At 39.0% G+C, this 21866-nt stretch overlaps 1 protein-coding gene across 5 annotated transcripts in view; it reads right to left on the bottom strand.

Annotated features, from left to right (window-relative positions):
- Positions 1–21866, bottom strand: part of NTRK2 (neurotrophic receptor tyrosine kinase 2) — a 437432-nt gene that overhangs the window by 384773 nt on the left and 30793 nt on the right. For all 5 annotated transcript variants that reach the window (XM_012556958.2, XM_004381313.3, XM_012556956.2 and 2 more), the window contains 4 exons: positions 15881–15955; positions 15698–15769; positions 9006–9074; positions 4880–5034 (listed from right to left, as the gene is read on the bottom strand). In XM_012556958.2, coding sequence (XP_012412412.1) covers positions 4880–5034; positions 9006–9074; positions 15698–15769; positions 15881–15955 — 371 coding nt within the window. The remainder of the gene's footprint in view (positions 1–4879; positions 5035–9005; positions 9075–15697; positions 15770–15880; positions 15956–21866) is intronic.

Below are 21866 nucleotides of genomic sequence, written 5' to 3'. Positions count from 1 at the left end.
TGTTGGTGATTTCACTGTTTAAGACGACCCCCAAGCACAGTGCTGAAGTGCTGTTTAGTGCTCCTAAGCACAAGAAGGTTATGATGTGCCTTATAGAGAAAATGTGCGTGTAAGATAAGCTATATTCAAACATGAGTTATAGTGCTGTTAGTCATGAGTCCAATGTTAATAAATCAACAATACATATTAAAGAAGGTTTCTTTAAGCAGAAACGCACATGAAAACAGGTTATGTATTGATCAATTGACAAAAATGTTGTGACCAGAGGCTCACAGGAACCTAATCTGTATCTCCCCTAGTTGCTCAGTATCTGCTAATTCAGTGTCTGAGGTGACTCTACAGAACATAACTATTGCAAATAATGAGAGTTTACTGTACTAAAAAGGAGCCCTGCTGGTACAATGATTAAGTGCTCAGCTGCTAAGTGAAAAGGTCAGCAGTTCTAACCCATCAGCAGCTCCTCAGGAGATCTGGCGATCTGCTTCCATAAAGATTACAGCCTAGGAAACCCTACGGGGCAATTCTACTCTGTCATATAGGGTCGCTAGGAGTCAGAATCAACTCCATGGCAAACAACAACAACAACTGCACTAAATGGCAAAGTTTTTAAAGAAATCCCACCTTAAAAGGAATAAAAATCCAATAGCTCTTTTTTTTTATTGAAATTAAAATATTACAAGTTGCACACTAAATGCAATGACCATAATCATGGGTATATTGATGAAACACATAAGACCATATTCAGCCCATTCAGAATTATTTAGCTAAAAATTTTCATCCAAAAAAAAAAAAGTATGGAAATAAGACAAACTCAAGGAATCTGTGACAACAGATACATTTTAAAAACTTACAAAGGATGAGATCTAAAAGAAAAGTCAATAACTTTGAATCCATTCTTTAAATAAGGCATCTAACTTGAAAACACTATATGTTAACATCTCATTTCTTCAACATGAGATTTCACAGAACAAAATTTAAACACAACACACTAGTATAATTTACTGCTCAATCTAACTTCTCTTTAAAAAACAAAAATTGGGAATCCATCATGAAAATTAGTATACGACTAAGCCCCAAACTGAAGCCTCTGCCTCTCATGTCAAATCTCTAGAAATGACATAAAATATTTTTAAAATCCAGAATTGCATTGGAAAACGAGAAGGCATATTTTCAGTGAATAAGAAACTATGAGGAACCCTGAGCAAAAGAAAACAGGGGTATGAGATTAAAGAAACTCCAAAACCAACCCCGTTGCCATTGAGTTGATTCCATCTCACAGAAACTGTACAGGACAGAGTAGAACTGCCCCGTATGGTTTCCAAGGAGTTGCTAGCAGATTTGAACTGCTGACCTTTTGGTTAGCAGCCGAGCTCTTAACCACTGCACCACCAAGGCTCCTAAAGAAACACAACACAGTCAAAAATAAACACACAAGTATGTGCTGCACAAAATAGAGTCTGCAGTCTGACCCAAGACTGCAGGGATAGACTGCAGGGATAGACTGCAGGACAGGTGGGACCCCACCCAGATCATGCCACAGGGTGACTGGTTAAGAAAAAGAGTCAAAGCAACAAGAGGAATAACCTTTCCAAGTCCCTGCCCTTACCTTCCCATGTTGAGACAGCATCCAACAACTGCAACTACCTCCAAGTATAAGCAGTGAGTGTGGTGACTTTATGAGAGAAAAATAGCCATTCTAGAGTGCTGGTGACACCCTAGAGACATGGTGAAGCCCAGTATGGAAAAGGGCATTTCAGTCATAAAAACAAATGAATCACTATAGACTTGAAATTAAAAATTGACTGTTGGAAGGAAAAACTTCAGTAGCTGGAGTGAATAGCTGAAGAGCAAATTACTGAGTAAACCAGCTCTCCCACAATGCAGCACAAAAGGACAAACAGATGGAAGGTATTAACGGAAGGTTGGGAGGACTAGCAGGGAGAGTTACAAGTGTAAACGTCCATCTAATGAGAATTTCTGAGAGAATAAATGGGAAAAAAAGCACAAAGCAAATAAATAACAAAAAAATTTCCTGCACTGAAGACATGAAGCCTCATATGAAAGGGCACACTGCTTGCCAAGCAGTATAAATTTTCTAAAAATAACAGAAATTTAAAAAAACAAACAAAAAAAAAAACTACACACACACACACACCCCTAGCTACATTGTGGTGAAATTTAAGAATAACATAGACAAGCATCTAGAGGGAAAAAAAAAATGCATAGATTTCCCAGCAAGAGACAAGCATCACACTGCCATTAAGCTTCTCGTCAGCAACACTGGATGCAAGAAGAATGTGGTAAAATATCTTCAAAGTTCTAGGAGGAAGTTATTTTGAGCCTAGGATTTTTTTATACTCAGCCAATTCCACTAAGAAAAAAAAAAAAAAATACAGACTTTTCTCACCAGCAGTCAATGACTTGGAGATTTTATTTTTTTTTAATTTCTCTGAAAGAAATATTAGAAGCTATACTCCAGAAAAAAGAAGAACCAATCCAGGAGGAAGTAGTAGCATTCAAGAGTCAATGATATACAAAGAACAGCAAATCTTAAAGAAAATTAAGTTAACTATTTAATAGTAAAATCTTAGATGATAACAATCTGAGAGATGGGACCTTTTGTTGAGGGTGGTGGAGATACTCACAGGTTATCTCTAAATACTCATAGAAAATGTTTAAGTGTATGTATGGTAAATATTTTATCATTATATATTTTTTTAAAAAGAAATACAATTATAACTTTCAAACAATTAAAAAAATAGAACAAAGAACAATATCAATGGGAAAAAAGGTAACACCCTATAGAAAAATGGACAAAAGATCTAAGTAGGCAATTCACTGAAGAATAAACACATATGTTCAATAAACATATAAGAATGTACTCAACAGTTCAAGGAAAATACAAACTAAAAAGCAATGATATACCATTTTTCAGAGAAACAAAAACTAAGAAGTTTGCTAACATCAAGGTGTACCTTGCTGTTGTGGCTATAAAACGCTATGACCATTTTTTAATATGCAAATCACATAAACCAATAATTCTGCTTCCTACTACATACCCTTGAGATGCCTTTGCACATGTACATTTGTACAAAAAGCAAGTATAAGGATGCTAGTTGAAACATTTTTGAGGTAATGAAAAACGTGAAATAAACTAAATGTCCATCAATATGCAACTTTAAATACTTTGAAAGAAAAGAAAAACTAGTAAGGAAAAAACAAAACAGTTTAAAAACACTAAAATGATAAAAAACTAAATCTGTTCATTTACTGGCACACTGTTTTATATGCTGTTGTTGGGTGCCATCGAGTCGGTTCCAACTCACAGCAACCCTATAGGACAGAGAAGAACTTCCCCACAGGGTTTCCAAGAAGCAGCTGGTAGATTTGAACTGCAGACCTTTTGGTCAGCAGCCAAACTCTTAATCACTGCACCACCAGGGCTCGGGCTTATATGTTACCCTTTGAAAATCATCATTTACATTGAAATTAATTTTGAATGTTTGCATGTGTAACCATTCTGTCATAATCGATCAACCACCCGCTCTCACAGACACAATTCATAATTTATAAGAAACAGAAATAAAAAAATTATTTCAAATTGACAAATGTATTAGGGAAAACTAGGACCAGTTCACTCCCAACCCATCCCCTACCCAATCACAACAGTCTACTAACAACACTTAAACCAAAAAAAAAAAACAAACCCTTTGCCATCGAGTCGATTCTGACTCATAGCAACCCTATAGGACAGAGTAGAACTGCCCCACAGAGTTTCCAAGGAGCGCTTGATGGATTTGAACTGCCGACCTTTTGGTTAGCAGCTGCAGCTCTTAAACACTACACCACCAAGGTTCCCTAACAACACCTGGTGTGGGGTATATTACCCACTCAGGGTAAGGATCAAACACTTATCTTATTACATTCTTCATTAACAGTAAGCAGCAGCTATATTTTTCTTAAATAAAAATTGACCTCAAACAACAGAGCCTTCTGAAAACAAAGAATGGGATGTTTATGGTTAATATACAGGTTCCTTGTAGACAAGAACCAGGGTTTTTCGGGGCTTTCTGCTGTGTTACCAGTCACTAGGCCAAAAGAGCAAGCACAGTTGTTTGTGAACTGATTAACTGGTTAATTAACCGATTAAAATTTCAAAGGAGGAATAATATGCACACAAGGGTATTGTAAAGGTGTGTCACAGAAGCCCGTAGCAGAAAAATCCAAACCAGGACCCTTTGATTGTCCTCCCTGTAAATACACTGGCCCTCACATAGATCTGTGATTTTATCATACGGTGTCCATTTAAATTCTGGGGGTGAGATGCTGAGGAAAGAGTGGGGGACACCAGTTAAGTCCAGATACGGGGAACAGCATCAGTAACGGCCAACTTACGGCACCCCATCCCATCAGGAGACACAGTCATCAGGCAGTAAGGTAATTTTAAAGGAATGTGCTGGATGGAATTGCATTTGCTTCTGCTGCCTGGACACTTTTAAATCACCCTGGGATCCTTCCCTGTACATGGCCTGGGTGCTAACCAAGGATATATGTAGTCAGTGAAGTACTGCACTTAGAAAATACTTTTTGGATGGATGGATGAATGAATAAACAAGCAAAACAATCAACAGTGTCCTTTTTTCTCTATGCACTTTAAAATCATCCACTGAGAACTGATATTCTACTAGCAAAGAATATTTGGTAAAATCGTTCCCAGCTGATTTCTCTACATTGTACACAAATGTTGCCTTATTCGCTGGAGAGTCACAGCATACTACATAAAATCTGGGTAGTGGTGATCTTTCCACATTCTCTACCACACCACGGCAATTAAAATAATTAATAACAACTAGAACTCATTGATTTAGAAGTAAATTACCACAATTGGGGATCTGCAGGTTTGCCAAGGGAATATTCTTGCTGCTTTCATTTAGACAGTACAAATCCTGAGCTTCTGGACCAGATTTAGTCCCCTGGAGAGTCTTGATCCACATAATGTCACAGGAGCATGTAAATGGATTGCCCACCAGAATCCTACAGGGAACAAAAATGAAACTCGATCATTATCTTTTCTTCATTTTAACTACACTGGTGTTTATAAAATCCTGCAATGTTATGAATTCTTTTAAGGCAGCAATCCTTGGAAGTCACACCCACTTTCATAGTATGACAGTGCTTATTATTCATTCATTTATCCAACACTTACTGAGTTTCTCTTACATGCAAACACTGTTATACAGGCTAAAGGATGCAAAGTTATGAAAGAATTTACAGAATAATATTCAAAACAAGATAGGAACACAAACAGCTGTAATATAGGATTAAAAAGAACAGTTGCCATCGAGTCGATTTCAACTCATGGCAACCACATGTGTGTCACAGAAGGACTTATGCTCCATAGGGTTTTCAATGCCTGATTTGTTAGGAGTAGATTGCAGGCCTTTCTTCCAAGGCATCTCTGGGTGGATTCAAACTGGCAATCTTTCAGTTAACAGGCAAGCTTAACCATTTGCACCACCCAGGGGACTCCAGGATATAAACAGCTGTCTCATAAGAAAGGGAAAAATAAGGTGCGATAACAAATTGATTGTGGTTATATAGCTGGTGAGATCTTAGTGAAGATGCCAAAGATAAGTTTTCAGGAACTCTAACATACTTAGACATATTGCATTGGGCAAATCTGCTGCAAAAGACCTCTTTAAAATGTTAAAAAGCAAAGATGTCACTTTGAGGACTAAGGTGCACCTCACCCAAGCCATGGTATTTTCAGTCACCTCATCCGCACGCGAAAGCTGGACAATAAATAAGAAAGACCAAAGAAGAATTGATGCCTCTGAATTATGGTGCTGGTGAAGAATATTGAGTATACTATAGGCTGCTAGAAGAATGAACAAATCTGTCCTGCAAGAAGTACAGCCAGAATGCTCCTTAGAAGCAAGGATGGCAAGACTTCATCTCACGCACTTTGGACGTGTTATCAGGAGGGACCAGTCCCTGGAAAAGGACATTATGCTTGGTAAAGCAGAGGATCAGCCAAAAAGAGGAAGATCCTCAACAAGATGGACTGACACAGTAGCTGCAACAAAGGGCTCAAACATCCTCACCATTGTGAGGAAGGCGCAGGACCGGGCAGTGTTTCATTCTGTTGTACGTAGGGTCGCTATGAGTCGGAACCGACTCGAGGGCACCTAACAACAACAACAACACACTTATTTCTGACCAAGTGTTATCATTTAATAAGCTCAAACTTCAGAGGGGGCAGAACAATCTCAACATAATTAGAAATGCAACTGTAAATACAATCTAATAATAAAGCACGGGTGCCAAAGGTTGGCACTGCCATCTTTCCACATTAGGCAACCATAGTTCAGTTTCACTGACGGAAGAAAGTTGGCGTGAACGCTGGAGAGGGAACCTGGGAGGGAACTGTTAGACTTCTTTCACACACATCAAGCTCAGGGTTTCTAAGAGCAAGGGCAACTGAGCTCTTCTCTGAGCTGCTTAACCCATCCTGGAAGGAACTGCAAAGAGAAAGCCGCTGCTCAGACCTCAGCAGAGCTGCCTGGACACCCTGAGATTGGTGAAAGAGGAAGTAGTCAAGGGGTAAATACAAACCACAAGGAAAAAAAGTCTTTAAATGCTTATTTATAATACTCAGTGGCCTATTTAAAATGAACTCCATTTATGGTAATGAGCCTTTAAATGAGGCCATTTAAAATCGTTACATAGGCTCTGTCTGGCACTAACCACAATACTTAAGATTTCCGTGAGGACCGGACCTGGGCTTCGCAGCATCATTTACTCCTGTGGTTTTCTGGTCGGGTTCTAAGAATCGCAGGGATCCCTGGAGACTTTTCTGAGAGTTTCTTTGGGGAAAATGTGATCATGGCAGACCAGTTCAATTTGTATCAGTTTGATCACTTCCAAGCCTCTCTCCAACACCAAAACAGGATTTGGTGCTACTAGATATAGAATATATACTGCAGAAGAGACCTGCAACCAGTTTAACCCTACTAATTCAAGATGTTTCCTTGCTTTCTCAGCGTGTAAGAAACTAAAGAGTCTTTTTTTAAAAATAAGGTATAGTTGATTCAGATCTAAGGAACCCTGGTGGCACAGTGGTTAAGAACTCAGCTGTTAACCGGAAGGCTGGTAGTTCGAATCCACCAGCCACTCCTTGGAAACCCTATGGGGCAGTTCTACTCTGTCCTATAGGGTCGCTATGAGTTGGAATCCACTCAACGGCAATGGGTTTGGTTTTTTTTTGTTGTTTAAATAGATTATTCAAGAGAAGGGATTAAGAAAAGAAGGTATCTTTCAACTAGAAGTGTAGTACTGGAAACCCATGTACCACTTCACTAGTGACAGCTTCAGAGATCTTGGGTGGTGCAAACTGTTGATGCCCTTGGCTGCTAACTCAAAGGTTGGGGGTTCAAGTACCCCAGAGGCACCTCAGAAGAAAGGCCTGGCGATCTATTTCTGAAAAATCAGCCATTGAAAACCCTATGGAGCACAGTTCCACTCTGTCACATATGGTGTTGCCACAGTTCACGATGAACTCGACAGCAACTTTTTTTTTAAATTCCTGTGTCAGAAACACTAATGCTTTAAAGTCCTGAATTCAGTTTATTCCAAATAACTGCCAGTTGCTAAGACTTTCACCACGTTACCCCCATTGCTACCTATTAACTGATCATCATCTCTCCACTAATGTCACCTTCGAATCTGGACAATTGTTTATGAACAAGGATGACCTTTCATAAAAAGACTCCATGTCAATTCAGGTGACATTCAGTTTAAGCAAAAGCCATCACCTAAGATTCAAAGACCAAGTCTGCCTGAGCCCACCTCCACCATCACAGACCCTCTGCTTTGAGCTCCTTTGGGAATGGTGACAGATCACACTTGCTTCATGGTGACGACACAAAGCATTGAGCACACTAGAAAATGCTGGCTGTGAGTCATCAACACATTTCAGTATTTGTCCTATCATTTTACAGCAGAGAAAATTAGGATACAAGGATAAATATTGAACAGAGTGGCAGATTAGAAGAAAATCTCACAAAGACAAATGGGGAGGGAAAAGGAATACCTCTCCTTCAATGTTCACTATCTACCACTCGTCTGTCAGTTCATCATACTGTGGTGGCTTGCATGATGCTATGACCCTGGAAGCTATTTCATCAGAATTTCAAATACCAGCAGGGTCACCATAGTGGACAGGTTTCAGCAGAGCTTCAAGACTAAGGCAGTCTAGGAAGAAAGGTCTGGCAATCTACTTTTGAAAATTAGTCATTGAAAACCTTATGGATCACAACAGAACACTGTCCAAAGCTCTTGCTTCGGACATGTCAGAAGAGATATGGAGGAAGACGTTATGTTTGGTGAGGTAAAGGGCCAGTGAGGGTGTATGAAACCCTCGGTGAGAAGGATTGGCACACTGAGGATGACCAGGACTAGGCAACGTCTTGTTCTGTTGTACATAAAGTACCCATGAGTCAGAATTGGCTGGATGGCAGTTATCCATCTAGCTAATGTTCACGATGTACAAGCTGGCACTTTGGTTGGCAGACAAAACCTGGGAGAGTTCTGCCCATTGTTATTTCCTCCTTGAATGGGTTTGCTTTAGGGCCTAGACATAACAGGAACCAAACAGACAGCATGAGATGTGGAGCCATTTTAACACAAAGCTCCCCCTCCCCATCTTTTTCTCTTTTCCCTTCCACTAGAAAACAAATCATTTATCTAAAAACATTTAAACTCGTCACAAATGAATCACTAATATTGAGATTTCTATTTTTTTTATTACTGAATCATGTTTTCATGAAGGAATAAAGCAAATTATCAAATAATTTCTACAAAAAGAGGTCAAAACTTGAAAGTATTTTTTTCAAGAATTTTTATATTAAAAATAGGTTAGCAACACCACTCATTTCAAAAAGAAATAAATAGCTACCCTTTCCTTTGAAAATTTCCCCCAAATGCCATACAAAATCATTACTTACAGCTCAGACAAGTCAAGGTGACGAAAATGTTTCCTAGACAAACGCGTCAGTTTATTTCGGGTGAAATTGCTGTTAAGAAATTTAAAAAAACATTAAAATGTGGGTTTAAAATGTTACATTTCAGGATTAAACTATTCAAATAGAGTATTTTTAAAAACATAATCTAGTTTGATAATTTTAAACACCTTTCTTAGATCCCAGATTCTCTTTCACCTAGAGTGAGAGCTTAATTTTTTCTCTAGCCACGCCTAGAATTCAGATACATGCAGGGTGGTGGAGCGGCACATTTTATATGTTGTCTATTTTTAATCTCTCTTTTACCCAAAAGTATATTTTCCATATGTTGATTCAGGACCAAGTTATATACCTCACTGAGATCTCTGAACTTCGAAATAGTTAATAGGAAGATATGTAAAAGACTCTAAACTCAATACAGAAAAAAGATTCTTTACAATCAAAGAGCACTGTGTATATTTTTGAAGCCAGGTAGCACATAAAATTCTCTGAATTCTGACTGAATTTAACATGTTCGTATAGGAAAGAACACACCTATTGATTGACAGATTCTGCTGAGATTATTTACAGATGAATTCTAGACAACTGGATAAGTCCATGACGAGAGAAAAAAAAAAAAATCAGATAACCAAGAATATGTCCGTTTTCATAATGAACTATTCTAGCAACATACCATCTTAAGATTCGAACCAACCAGACAATGAAAAGATGGTATATTTGTGATTAAAAAGAAAAAAAAAAATTTACTGACATGTTCCAAATTTGCAGTTTCACTCAATGGATGGGAATTTCCAATGGAATTTCCAATGATCAGTGCCACAGGGCCTAAAATCAGTTGCAATCAAGTAGACTCTGACTCATGGTGACCCCGTGTGTGTTAGAAAACATCTGTGCCCCACAGGGTATTCAATAGCTTGTTTTTCAAAAGTAGATTACCAGGTCTTTCTTCCAAGGCAGCCTGGGGTAGACTCAAACCGCCAACCTTTCACTTAGCAGCCAAGCACATTAACTGTTTGCACCACACAGGGACCTAGGGTTGGGAAATTCAACACCATAATCCTGGCAACTGACTCACTCTGTGACTTTGTTTACTCTTTGAATTTATTTAAAAAGTGTTCAACATTTCAGCCTATAGGCATGGGTTTAATAATCAGTAACATGGATGTAAAACAAACACCAACTTTTATTAAAACAGCCAGGACCCCAACAAACAAGGGAAAGCCAGTGAGTGTTTCAGTATCTGTTTCCTGCTCAGGGAAAGGAACGCTGAGCTGAGAGTCGGATAATAGCGAGAGATTTGAGGGTGACAATAATTCTGGCCAACTACCTCAGGCTAATCTGCTGTATAAGCCCAATGAAACCATCAGTTAAAGTATGCTGATATGTTTAATCAGTCTTCTTTAGAGAGGGTTTAAAACCTAAGAGTTAATACATGAGCCCACCGCCCATCTGTCCGTTTGTTGCGCTGTGTTGGCTTGTGTGTCGCTATGATGCTGGAAGCTATGCCACCAGTATTTCTAATAACAGCAGGGTCATCCATGGTGGACAGGTTTCAGCAAAGATTACAGACTAAGACAGACTAGGAAGAAAAGCCTGGCAATCCAATTCTGAAAATTAGCCAATGAAAGCCCTATGGATCACAACAGAATACTGTCCAATACAGTGCTGGAAGATGAGCCCCCTAGGTTGGAAGGCACTCAAAATACACAGTGGCCTCAATGATTAACTTGAGCATATCATCGATTGTGAAGATGGCGCAAGACCAAGCAACATTTCATTGTTGTACGTGGGGTTGCCTTGAGTTGGAGCTGACTTGATGACCGCTAACAACAAATGCATAAGCTAAGGCTGGTCAGTTGATAAAGAAAGAAAATGCCAGCTTTAGCATGTTGTAATTCAAGAATGTGTATGTCCACTCCCAACTTAACTCTACATTGAGATTTCTTTCCACCCCTCCAAACCCCTACCTACACAAGAGTACCATCCTTCCTTCTATACTTTCATTTTTTCTGTTCACATTGAGTGTTAAGTGCTCACCCACATGAAAAAAATAATCCACTGGGAAGTTGTAAAATGTGCCCACATACATCTATTCTTTTGGAACATGAATGAAGAATGGGTTGCACTGGGGTATAATAAATTGAGAAGTCAGTGTCACAGTCTTTGGAGCCCAGATGTTTTCATTTTCATCAGAACTTCCTATCTTTCTGAAAAAAGCCTGCTCTCTCTCCCCAAGAAGAAGGGGAGGGGAGGCAAAGAAAGAAGAAACTTATTTTAAAGGTTCCCCCATCAGCTCACTTGCTGCCGGTCCTGGGTGCAGCTGCCTCTGTCAAACTGCCAGCAGCCAGCGCAGAGCGGGGTTACGGGCCAAAGAACAAGATGAGTTTTATGAACCATACTTATTATTGAGGCCAACATCCAAGAAGGAGAAAGGAAAGAAAAAAATCAACAATCCTCTTACTGTTTGATTATAGAACCTTGCTAAGGAGCTAATTAGCACCTCTGCAAAGTCCCTGGAAAATGCAAGTACTGCCTTTTCTCACAGTCACTGGGTTCTTAGGGGCTAGGCACCAAGAAACAAATTTGGCGACCAGTCATAAGGGCTCTGGAGACCCACCATGAAATGCTAAATCATGTACAGAGTAGGGGGAAGAGTGGAATCCCTGGGTAGTGCAAACAGTTAACGTGCTCAGCTGCTAACCAAAAGGTTGGAAGTTTGAGTCTACACAGAAGCACCTCAGAAGAAAGGTGTGGCCATCTACTTCTGGAAAATCAGCTACTGAAAACCCTATCAAACACAGTTCTACTCTGACACACATGGGGTCGCCATGAGAGGGAACGGACTCAAAGGAAACTGGTACTGGTAGGGGATAGGGTGGTGAGAGAGAGAGTTTCATCTGTATTTCCCTAAAACCTGATATGAAGTAGAATGTTCTTGTGCACACCCTTATATTGTTGGGGAAACTCAGAGAGATGATCAGAATACCCCAAAGGTAGACAGAAACAACTTCCAAACACATTTCTTTATCAGCTCCTTGCACCCCACTTTGTTGATATTGGAGATAAGAGTGCAATTTACATGTGGGAAATCAGGGACAAACAAGCCATTCCCTGAAGTCCTCACTTATAATCGGAGGCTGAGACTAAGATCGGGAAAGACAGACACATGACTTGATTCCCTTCTCCCTCTCTGCCATCTTCAAAGCAAACTACTTAATTTTATTTCACATTTTGGCAATTAGGAGCCTTTTCCATCATGTAATGCTTAGTGACATTTTACTACTTCTTCATAGTTGTCTGAATATTTGCTAATTTCATTTCATCTTACTATTTAACAATGCCTATAATAAATATCTGGTTCAAGTCCACCCACAGGTGCCAATGAAGAAAGGCCTGGCAATCTACTTCTGAAAAATCAGCCACTGAAAACCCTATGGAGCACCGTTCCATTCTGACATACATGGGGTCGCCATGAGTTGGAATCGACGTGACAGCAACTGGTTTGGTTTTTTGGTATGATAAATATCACTAAACTTTGTGCAGTTTGATCAATAATTGGCTTTTTGCCTTTTAAGGAAACTATATAGAACATATATATATACAGAGAGAGAGAGAATTTATATAAATATATATACACAGAATGTTCTGTATTGTTTCCTTATAGAACTATATAGAACATATATATAGTTTATATATATATATATATATATATATATACACAGAATATTCTGTATAGTCTCCTTAAAAGGCAAAAAGCCAATTATTGATCAAACTGCACAAAGTTTATTGATATTTATCATACCAAAAAAACCAAACCAATTGCCGTCACGTCAATTCCAACTTATGGCAACCCCATGAAGGAAACTATATAGAACATGGAAACCCTGGTGGCATAGTGGTTAAGAGTTTGTCTGCTAACCAAAAGGTCAGCCGTTTGAATCCACCAGGCGCTCCTTGGAAACTCTATGGAGCAGTTCTACTCTGTCCTATAGGGTCACTATGAGTCAGAATTGACTTGACAGCAATGGGTTTGGTTTTTTTTTTTTTTTTTTGGTTTATATAGAACATGTCTATCTCTTTTGTTTCCTATTTTGAAATAAGTCTTTGGGACACAGGGGCAGAGATTTGGCTATATGTAAGTTGTGTATAGCCATAAAACCCGTTGCCATCAAGTCGGTTATGACTCATAGCGACCTTATAGGATGGAGTAGAACTGCCCAATAGGGTTTCCAAGGTTGTAAATCTTTATGGAAGACTGACACATCTTCCTCCTGTGGAGGGGCTCGTGGTTCGAACCATCGACCTTTCAGTTAGCAGCCAGGCACTTAACCACTGCACCACCAGCCACAAAATGCCATTAAAATTATTCTACCATAGATTGCCATAAAACAATATGTTTTGGTATTCATATAAATATCATGCAACAAGGAAAATGAAAAAAATATAAGAAGTATAGTAAAATAATTAATAAGTCTCTTAATAAAACTACAATTAGCCACAGGCCACTGTACAAATCACATTAGAAAAATGGTGTGGTTAAACAGCCAGCAAAATGTGGTTGTTGAGTAATTTAGGTCTAAGGTCAGCTGTAATGAAAATACCAGAACTTAACCACTGAGGTCATTAATTACATTGAAGTGATTGCATTAGAGCATTTTGCCTTTTTCTTCTGTCCAACTTCTCAATTGTTTATGCTATCAAAGCCTACGCAGACATCAGATTTGTGCAGGCAAACCAATTATAGAGACGATGCCAAAAGCATTCAAATGAAATCTGTTAATAAAGTTCCTTGGACTTGTATCACATTCGTACCGAATGTTTTATATCTTAATTCCTCAGCCTTTATTTTTAAAGAGATTTCAACTTTAATGCCACTTGCAAAATATGAAGTCATGATATTGGCTTTATGAAATGAAGGTTTTCTGTAATAACAACAAATCTCCATATAGTATCCAGGGGGTCTGCTATAGGAGATGGAAGTCAGTTGGGGTACTGCTGTCCCCAAGAAAAGAAAGAGGACAAATGCTGATTGTCTAATTATATGGGCTGATTGTCTAACTGTACAGCACAAATTTCATTTCCTATACTTTTATTCTAAGAACATGGCCGAGGAGTGAGCTCTGCAACCGTAATTCTGCCATTTGCTATATGTAAACCTGAGCAAGTCTTAAGGACTTTGCAATCTATTTCTATGTCTATAAAATGGGAATAAAAAATATCTCCCCTACCAATTGTGAAAAAAAATCAAGTGTGATAATGCAGGTGTGAAACTGGTATGCAAACTGTAGACTATGAGACATGGAAGGTGTCTCTGCAAAGGGAATTGGCAAAAATGCCAGTGAATGCAGATGTCTGGGTGGCACAAACAGTTAAGCCCTCAACTACTAGACTAAAAGGTTGGTGGTTCAGGACCACTCAGGTGCCTCAGAAGACAGGCCTGGCAATATGTTTCCAAAAGGTCACAGCCTTGAAAACCCTATGGGGCAGTTCTACTCTGCACACACGGGGTCGCCATGAGATGGAATCGACAGCAACTAACAACAAGAATCCTCTTGTAGAAAATTACACTAAAAATTTGGGGGAAGAGAGACACCAATCTGACCTTAACCAAAAACCAAACAAAAACTCATTGCCATCCAGTCGATTCCAACTCGTAGTGATCCTACAGGACAGAGTAGAACTGTACCATAAGGTTTCCAAGAAGCGCCTGGTGGATTCGAACTGCCAACTTTTTGGTTAGCAGCAGAGCTCTAAACCACTGTGCTACCTTAGAGGTGCATAAATGTCCCTCACTCAAGTGATCCTCTGTTTAGCAAAGAAATCTCTCAGGAAGGCTACACCTTATTGGCTAAGTGGCATCATCTAACAGGATTTAGCAGCAAACAACGTAAAAACATCCATTTTCCGTATTTCCACTTGACTTTAGTTGACAGTGGAAACGATGGTGGTGTAGTTGTTAAGAGTTTGGCTGCTAACCAAAAGGTCGGCAGTTTGAATCCACCAGGCGCTCTTTGGAAACCGTATGGGGCAGTTCTACTCTGTCCTATAGGGTCACTATGAGTGGGAATCAACTCAGTGGCAATGGGTTTGATTTGGCTTTTTTAGTCAACAGCATGTCAACATGACTTGGGGAAAGCATTTCATATTATTAACAATTGTCTGTATCTTTAGTGTGCCCTGTAATTGATTTTTCTCCACTTTTATCAATCCATGATAGATAGCTTTGGGAAAATTAGGGTTCAGAGAGGGTCTATTGTGAGGGGGAAGCATTTAGTATTTTTAGTTTCCCATAAAGGCCAAGGCCAACTCAGTTTCTTTCAGTTCCATTAGTTTGATGTCTTCCAGGGAACATGTCATGATTCTAAGAGAAAGAATCAAGGACGCTGTACCAGGACATAGTTTTCACATCAGACTCCTTGCCATTGGCCTTTTGCTTTGTCCAAGATGGAAGTGGCCCAGAAATTCATGAAAGAGAATAAACAGGCTGTTCTAAGTACCCCTCTGAAGCTATTCAGAAATCTAACAAAATCAAAGCTAATGTTTCTTAGCTATTAGCACAGCTACACTAACTTTTAAAAAGGGGGATTTAGACTTGAAAAAGAAGGAAAATAAACAGAGGAAAGAAAAATGTTGAATAAACTGGGTCCTGGGAAGCAAAAGAATCAACTTTTACTCACATGTGCTGCAGGTTGCTATTTTTCAGAAATGCTTTATGAGCCACAAATTTTAATCCGGAATCCACAATGGTCCTGTGAAAACACATAGTTGCGTGCATATTAGAACTAACCAGTGATGTCCACCTGATCATAACAGCATAAGAAAAATCTCTGAGAAAAAGTATACAAGTCCTGATTACTCACAGATTTTTCAGTCCCACATAAGCTTCAACATCATCTTCGTTGATGACTTCTAACCTTTTCTGATTTGCAATGTAACTGCAAAAAAAAAAAAAAAAAAAATCAGAAAGTGAAAACCAGTGACTAAGAAAGTAGGTAATAATATGGCAGAATGGGTAACTTCCATCCAACTTCACCACAGCGCCCAAGGCGATCGCTCCACACCCACCCTGTCCCCACCAGTTTTTGCTGTTTTAATACATCAAGGGGAGTAAAATTGAGTGTGGCTGAGAAGAAACCATGATTGACCAGGGAGCCAGATTCACCGGGTTTCATTTTGTCCTAATCTTTCACTGCTCTTTCAACTAACCATTTCAGTTTGCCTCCCCTTTCGAGGTATCACCTGTGTACAGAGGTGAAAATAACTTGAAAATGCATTTACTACCTCTCAAAAGGTGTCTCACTCTTACTGTGACGGACACAGGAATCCTGACGTCTTCACTACACAAGAAAAATCACATCTTTCCTCACATTCCAAGATAAACAATCACTTCCTCCTTTGACCTCCTAGGGCACTGAAGTGGATTTCCTTTCTTCCTTCCTTCCCTCTCTCTTCTCTCTTTTCTTGGCCCATTATCCCCTTCTATGATTTTGTCAAGTAATAATGCCAAGTACTCCTTTGAGGAACCACATTTCACAAACCCCACAGTCCTGTAGTGCACTGTCTGTTGGCGTCCACCTCTTCCCGACCCCTCCCCAATTCTTCAAATATAGGAGTGGACTGGTGCCTCTGGCTGGACAGAGTACTCCACTCGTTTGGCCATGATGATTGGTATTGAGATGGGCATGTGACCTGAGCTATACCAATAAGAATCTTCCCTATGATTAAAGAGATGGATGCTGGTAGAAAGAGGGCTCTCTCTTTCTCTGGGATCATAGCTGAAGGATAGCACAGGCCTGGGGCTGTCCACGGATGAAGTCAAAAGGAAAGAGAGCTATGAAATGCAGAGAGACAGAACCTGAAAATGCCACTTGAGCCCTTGGATCCAGGTAGTTCTGAGGCTAGATGCCACTAACCTAAGAGAGTTTGATCTGGGTTTATGTTACTTGCAACCAATAAAGTCTCTAGAAGTGCAAACACAAAACTATTGAAACCATCATCATGGTTATTTTAATTAGTAAAGTACATCTGCTTTGAGCATTGTGCTCTTTTAAAGAATTATCTATGTGTGATCAAATTGACAATAGCAACTTGAAAGGTTGGATGGGAGGCTTAAGGGGCAGTGAGTTTCAGATAATAGTGGTGGAATAACTTGGAAAAAGACAGTGAGAATGGCAGTACAACTTGAAGAATGGAATCAATATCACTGAATCATATGTGTAGAAAGCGTTGAAATGTTGTATTTTTGCCTGGAAGGATTTGTTCCCTTCTTTCCTTCTACCACACACAGAGAAGGAAACATTTTAAGACCTGAGCCTGATCCTCAAAATAAAAAAAATAATTTTTTTTTAACTATCATTATATTATGGAATTTCCTGAACTCTAATATGTACTACAGTTATTTGACTGTCTGCCTATTCAATTTTCTTAGATCACAAACTCTTTGAAGATAGTTAGACACTGTTTTATAATTCCAAATATGCACCCTGGCACCCAGCACAGTGCCTTGCACAAGGCAGGTACTCAAAGGATGAAGGATGGATGGACGGATGGATGGATGGATGGATGGCCAGACAACACTTAGAGTTTACAAAGGTACTACAGAAAGTTGTGCCAGAATTAATTTTCCTCTTTTTGAAAGAAATTAAGATATTAGATATAACATATTTATGAGTCACAAATTTTAATCCAGAATCCACAATGATCCCATGAAAACCCACAACTATGTGTATATTTCAACTAACCAGTGATCCTCACCTGACCATAATAGCGCATAAAAAAACCCTCTGAAATAAGATACATAAGGCCTGAGTACTAAGATTTTTTGCATATTATTACATAATATATATAATATATGATATATATTATTGTATTTTTGACATATTCTAAAAATTAAGACATTAAAAACAAATACGTAATCCTGCTGTTACCAACATGAGCTGAAAATGAAGTAAATATTAATCAACTGGGGAGAAAATATAGCATCTATAGGTCCCTTCAACCAAGTTTAAAAAAAAAAAATGATGAGTAGTCAAAACAGCCTGGTACTGGTACAACAACAGATACATAGACCAATGGAACAGAATTGAGAATCCAGACATAAATTCAACCACCTACGAGCAGCTGATCTCTGACAAAGGCCCAAAGTACATTAATTGGGAAAAAGACAGTCTCTTTAACAAATGGTGTTGGCATAACTGGATACCCATCCGTAAAAAACTGAAACAAGACCCATACCTCACACCACGCACAAAAACTAACACAAAATGGATTAAAGACCCAAATATAAAATCAAAAACGATAAAGATCATGGAAGAAAAAATAGGGACAATGCTAGAAGCCCCAATACATGTCATAAACACAATACGAACCATAAGTAGCAACACACGACCACCAGAAGAGATACCAGATAAATGGGAGCTTCTAAAAATCAAACACTTATGCTCATCAAAAGGCTTCACCAAAAGAGTAAGACGAGAACCTACAGACTGGGAAAAAAATTTTGGCTACAACAAATCCTATCAGTGTCTAATCTCTAAAATCTACAAGATACTGCAAAACTTCAACAACAAAAAGACAAATAACTCAAAAAATGGGCAAAGGATATGAACAGGCACTTCACCAAAGAAGACATTCAGGCGGCTAACAGACACAAGGAAATGCTCACGATCATTAGCCATTAGAGAATTGCAAATCAAAACTACAATGAGATACTATCTCACCCCAACAAGGCTAGCATTAATCCAAAAAACACAAAATAATAAATGTTGGAGAGGTTGTGGAGAGACAGGGACACTTATACACTGCCGGTGGGAATGTAAAATGGTACAACCACTTTAGAAATTGATTTGACGCTTCCTTAAAAAGCTAGAAATAGAAGTACCATACCATCCAGCAATACCACTCCTTGGAAAATATCCTAGAGAAATAACAGCTGTCACACAAATAGATATATGCACACCCATGTTCACTGCAGTACTGTTCACAACAGCAAAAACATGGAAACAACCTAGGTGCCCATTAACAGATGAATGGATAAACAAATTATGGTATATTCACACAATGGAATACTACGCAATGATAAAGAGCAATGATGAATCCGTGAAACATCTCATAACATTTATGAATCTGGAAGGCATTATGCTGAGGGAAATTAGTCAACCACGAAAGGACAAATATTGTATGAGACCACTATTATAAGAACTCAAGAAAAGGTTTAAACACTGAAGAAAACATTCTTTGATAGTTATGAGGGTGAAGAGGAAGGGAGAGGGGAATTCACTAACTGGATAGTCAACAAGAATTATCTTAGGTGAAGGGAAGGACAACACACAATACAGGGGAAGTCAGCACCACTGGACTAAACCAAAAGCTAAGAAGTTTCCTGAACACAACCAAACACTTCAAGGGACAGTGTAGCAGGTGCAGGGGTCTGGGGACCATGGTTTCAGGGGACATCTAGGTCAAATGGCATAACAAAGTTTATTAACAAAATGTTCTGCATCCCAGTTGGGTGAGTGGCATCTGGGGTCTTAAAAACTTGCAAGTGGCCATCTAAGATGCATCAATTGATCCCAACCCACATGGAGCAAAGAAGAATGAAGAAGACCAAAGACACAAGGAAAATATTAGCCCAAGAGACAAAAAGGTCCTCATAAACCAGAGACTCCATCAGCCTGAGACCAGAAGAACTAGATGGTCCTGGCTACCACCAATGACCGCCCTGACAGGGAAAATAACAGAGAGTCCCTGACAGAGCAGGAGAAAAGCAGGTTGCAGGACTCAAATTCTAATAAAAAGACCAGACTTAATGGTCTGAGACTGGAGGAACCCCAGAATACATGGCCTCTGGACTCTCTGTTAATCCAGAACTAAAACCATTCCTGAAGCCAACTCTTCAGATAAAGAACAGACTGGACTATAAGACATAAAATGATACTCGTGAAAAGTGTGCTTCTTCGTTCAAGTAGATACACGAGACTAAATGGGCAGCTACTGTCCAGAGGGGAGATGAGAAGGCAGAAAGGGACAGGAGCTGGTTGAATGGACACAGAAAATGCAGGGTGGAAAGGAAGAATGTTCAGTCATATTATAGGGACAGCAACTAGGGTCACATAACAATGTGTGTATAAATTTTTGTATGAGAAACTAACTTGAGCTGTAAACTTTCAGCTAAAGCACAATTAAAAAAAAATGATGACAAGATGTATGATAGAAGGGCATCCCTTTTTTAGAAAAGCAATTTTAAAAATAAAATAAGTAAATGCTCCAAGGAAACAAAATTAAGCTAAAGAGAAATAGTTTAAGAGGGACCCACATAAACTCTCCCGGGTCCTGGCACTCAGTAGATGTGAAGGAACGATTTGTTCCCTTCTCTCCTTCCACCACACACAGAGAAGGAAACATTTTAAGACCTGAGCCCGATGCTCAAAAACAACAATTTTCAATACTAAGTTTTTTCATGAAATGTTCCAAAATTATCACACTTTAGATGCATTTTTCTAAGACTGTCATTCTACTAACATTTTCAGTAGAGACCACAGTGACCTCACCCTTCTAAATTATCTCACAATAAGAACTGCTTTCAGAGAGCACTACATCTTAATGCTTTTCTCATGCAACTGGCAGCAAAAAGGGAAGATAATGTGGGCAAGGTATCCTTTGGGGTCATAGTCACGTCTTCCAGGAGAGCATGTCCACTCATTACGGCTGAGTTAACATAGTGCTGTCATTGTTCTGAAGTTGACTGAGAGTTCTTCAGCTCTTTGTGGCGTGCCTGGATCATTCTTGTCACCCCCATGCATAGGACAAAGGCCTGACACTCAATAGGTACTTAATGTCTGTGGCCCAAACAATTGTTTTTAACTTGTCTTTTAGTTATTTATGTCTTTTATTTTTCTTTAATTTTCATCATGCATTTAATTTACATGCATTCCAAATGTATTCAATAAAGTACACTGAGTTAACGTAAATAAAAATGGAAGACAGAGGGAAGAAAAGAAAAGCAAGGGTAGAGACATCATGGAGCTAGGAATTAGGCTTAAAAATGCATACTCTAATGGGTAGTGCAAACAGTTAATGCACTAGGCTGCTAACCGGGAGGCTGGAGGTTAAGTTTACCCAGAAGGGCCTCGGAAGAAAAGCCTGGAGATCTATTTCAAAAAAATCAGATATTGGAAACCCAGTGGAGTACAGTTCTATTCTGACACACGAGGTCATCATGAGTTGGAATCAACTTGACAGCAACTGGTTTGGTTAATGGCCTATATAATTGCTAGGAAGGGTCACAGCTTCATAAGTTACCATCTGTAGAGATGCCCAAACTATTGTTGCTAGCTATGAATCGTTCCTGAAATCTGCCTTCTAAGAAACTCTCGTTAGTTACCATAAAGTGAGGAATCATAGGGTTAGAAAGGAAGCCAATAAAGTTAATAACAGGCAATTCGTAGAAGGGGAAAAGCCAACAACCAAGAAACATGAAATGTTGCTCACCCCACGAGAGATCTGGAAATGCAAATTAAAACAACAATGACATACAATGGTTGTCCAGGTTAGCAAAAGTTTTTACAGTCGGACAATATAAGCATTTCTAAGGATGTGGGGAATCTCTTTCTTACATTGTTGGAGAAAGCTTAAATTGGCATAACCACTTTGAAGAGCAACTTGCCAGTATTCTGGAAAATTACAAATGGGCATGCTTTATGGCCCAGCAATTCCACTTCTAGTTATTCATCCAAGAGAAATGTTCACACATACACACATGTATATAAGAATATTCACTGTAATACTGTAAAAGACAGAAAAAATAAGGTGTTGTAAATACTTAAGTTGGAATGAATCAGATCTATG

This window comes from Trichechus manatus, unplaced genomic scaffold (assembly GCF_000243295.1).
Source record: "Trichechus manatus latirostris isolate Lorelei unplaced genomic scaffold, TriManLat1.0 scaffold00082, whole genome shotgun sequence".
NCBI lineage: Eukaryota > Metazoa > Chordata > Mammalia > Sirenia > Trichechidae > Trichechus > Trichechus manatus.
Note: the sequence above shows the minus strand (reverse complement) of the source record. Positions and strands in the feature narration are given on the sequence as shown.